Source organism: Wasmannia auropunctata, unplaced genomic scaffold (genome assembly GCF_000956235.1).
Source record: "Wasmannia auropunctata unplaced genomic scaffold, wasmannia.A_1.0 LD336026.1, whole genome shotgun sequence".
Taxonomy (NCBI): Eukaryota; Metazoa; Arthropoda; class Insecta; order Hymenoptera; family Formicidae; genus Wasmannia; species Wasmannia auropunctata.
Window position 1 is genome coordinate 2,265,905 of NW_012026864.1, and position 3,077 is coordinate 2,268,981.

Sequence of the window (3,077 nt, forward strand, 5' to 3'; positions counted from 1 at the left end):
AAGAATGGTTGCAATTATCATAATTTAGCATAATGCATAATTTTGATTATATTATTTTCGATGTTGAACTGTATATTTGTTGGCGTCGACTATATATTTGTTTGCTAGAAATAGAAATATAATTATTATTACTAACTAATTATAACAATAATAAAAATGAAGCTTCTGACCGTAAATATTTTACGCAGTTATAGTCACAAATAACGAATGCTTTTCTCTCACTGTGAGATTTTAAAAATAATTTTTGTACCAACGAAAATAGCTCAAGTACGCTATCGGAAACGTATATTAGTACTTTCCAAAATACCTTTCCAAAAGTCAAACGATTTAAGTCCAATTTCAAATCTTAGAACGATTTAAGAACAATTTTACGATCAATTTGTCTCGCGATAATCTGTTTCCGATCATCTATCTCCGATAATTTTGGACACGCGAGAAAAGCCAATCGACTGCTCGTTCGAACGATATTACGGTCTCTGTGTGTTGTCTCATCCCCTATACATACTACTGATCCAACCCTCACCGCGCGCGCGGCGCTCCAATCCCCTTTTGAACTCGCACCGCGGCTCTGTATGAAGTATAACACTTTCGCGGTGTCGCGCACACGAGTGCCGGCGCGGATTGAGTGGCGCGGATTGTTCTCGCGCGAGTACGACCTCGTTAGAGCAAAGGGACGAGATTTTTCATTTGCGTATATGTACAGAGCGGCTCGAAATTGCAACGGTACACACATTTCGACGATGACCCCTTTAGATAACTCCAAAGTGATCTATCTTCACAGGGGATTTCAAACTAGCAGCACGTTAAATTGTTAAAAATGTCTCTATCTTTGAATATATATATATGTATATATGTATATATATACATATATTTCTTAAAATATTTCTTAAAATATATAAGAAATATTAAAAAATATATATATATATTTTTTAAAGAAATATTTCGATCTCTGCGAGAAGAAAAACACGCGTACATCATTGAACACTTTACATAACACACACACGTGCGGGCAGATAGAGGCATTCGCGAGAATACGTTGAGGAGAATACGAGGAAAGATCGCGCGTGGAGATCTGCCGCCTGCACCCTCGCCGTTCGGTATACATCTATCTCGAGAAATGTGAGAAACGCGCGTTAACAGAACGCGTCGTTGTGTCTCATCCACGCCGCGTTTAACACCGCAAACATTTCTCTCTATGCCCGCAGAATGGACATCCTGCTGCGAGACATGAACGCGCCGTGGCGATGACAAGCCTGATCTTGGAGAACGCCGACTTAAATCGACTCTTTCCGAAATGCCGGCCTAGGGGCGGACCACCCCCGGCCCCGGGGGCCTCCACGCAGAGCAGCCAGCAGCCGCATGACAGCCCCTGCCAGACGGAGGCCGCCGCTATCACCACCGCCACCGCCGCGACCGCCGCAACAGCCGCCGCTGTCACCATCGCCTCTACGAACACGTCGACGAGCGCCTCCGCGATATCGGACGACATGATCGACCTCGAGCGCGACACCTCCGACAGGCAAGTTAAAACCGATTTACCGATACGAGGAGGAGGGACGGGGGGAGGGGTTAAAGGGAGGCGAAACGGGGTCACGATCGGGTTAATCGAGAGGGGGGGGGGTACTCCGGTTATAATTCCGGAAGTACTGGCGAGAAAAAGTCGATATAGATAACGGTGATTTGGGTCTAGTATTCCAGTACATCTAATATGTAGAGCATCATGCCTGAAATTGGCATCGGTACTTTAAGGACCTGTTTTACGAAGCAGAACACGGAGCAGAGAATTTATGATACATAAAGTATTAAAAGCTCGCGCGGAACAATATTATATAATTGTAGTTTTTTTAGTAACAGTAATTTATCAGTAATTGTAGTTTTGTACAGCAATCGTATCACTTTTTAATTATCTCGTTACGAGCGCAAGATATTAATGAAAAATTTTATTTTCGCACACATTTTTATTACGCAATTATTGCATTGGACGTCTCAGGCGAAATTATAGGACGGTTAATTGTGTAATTGAGGAGCCAGATGGATCACAGACGTGCCAAATGAAGATCAAAAGTATCGCGAAAGGAGCGTAAAGAAAAAAAATAATTAAATTTATAGACGAATACGTCGCGCATCATATCTTTGGGAGTAAAAAAAATCTCTCCCGCCAACTATTTAGACAATTTCAATGTTTTAGTGGGAAAACCTTGGAGGGGAAGAGGTCGATAAGTTGCGTTACGACTCCTGCACACCAGTGCGACACCACGGAATGTCCAATGAGCGCGCAGCTTAAACAGCTTTTAGATTGAGAAAACATCGGTGCAAAGCTGCAATGTATGCTTATTGGATATCGCGCGTCGGGCGCGATAAATTCGCATTGGTTTGCAGAAGCCATTATAGTTTCCATCGAACTCCTCAATTAACAATAAACATGCGCTGTCTATTCCCACCATTAAAGCAGACGGTTTAATGGTGAAAACCGGGAACGTTTCTTCTTTTTCTTTTTTTCTCCCCCCTCCCCTTTCTTTTCAATTATATTCCCTCTAATCGACTGCCAATTGTTAAGAGTGCCAAGTTACGTTCGTAGGTATAGGAAACGAGCGAATGGCAGAAAAAAATCAGGTTCGCTGTCCCGTAGGACGGCGAGCGTGGTGCCCGGTTTCACGGTCGAGGGCCAGCTGCCGCACGCCACGAAGCCGCTCTCGTCGAGCTCCTCCTCGGCGTCCGGACGCAGCGAGGACGCGCCGCAGTACGGCAGCCTGCCGGGTAGCGATCATCAGGGACAATCGCAGCAGGACGACAGCGGGCCCGAGGGTAGTCCCGTGTACATTTTGACCTCGGCCAAGGGTGGCCCCAGCTACAAGCTTCGCGATTCAAGGTAATCAAGAATCGCTTAACGTTTCTCTCCGCGGAAATGTAATTAACGCTAAAAATACCGACGGCTCGGGTCTATTTATTACCAACGGAAAAGTTAATACTTTACGCCCGCCATGCGAATGTTTGCAGTTCGCCGCTGCTATTTCGGTCGACGCACTTTAGGGTAACGAAAATATTACTTACAAACGTTTTAATCTCAAAAATTTGGA

At 44.6% G+C, this 3,077-nt stretch overlaps 1 protein-coding gene across 1 annotated transcript; it reads left to right on the plus strand.

The window, feature by feature from the left end:
• Positions 1 to 1,244: 1,244 nt before the first annotated feature.
• Positions 1,245 to 2,873, plus strand: LOC105452901. Its single transcript, XM_011694453.1, has 2 exons — positions 1,245 to 1,519; positions 2,579 to 2,873. The coding sequence occupies exons 1-2, from the start codon at positions 1,245 to 1,247 to the stop codon at positions 2,871 to 2,873; spliced, it is 570 nt and encodes a 189-aa protein (XP_011692755.1).
• Positions 2,874 to 3,077: the final 204 nt, after the last annotated feature.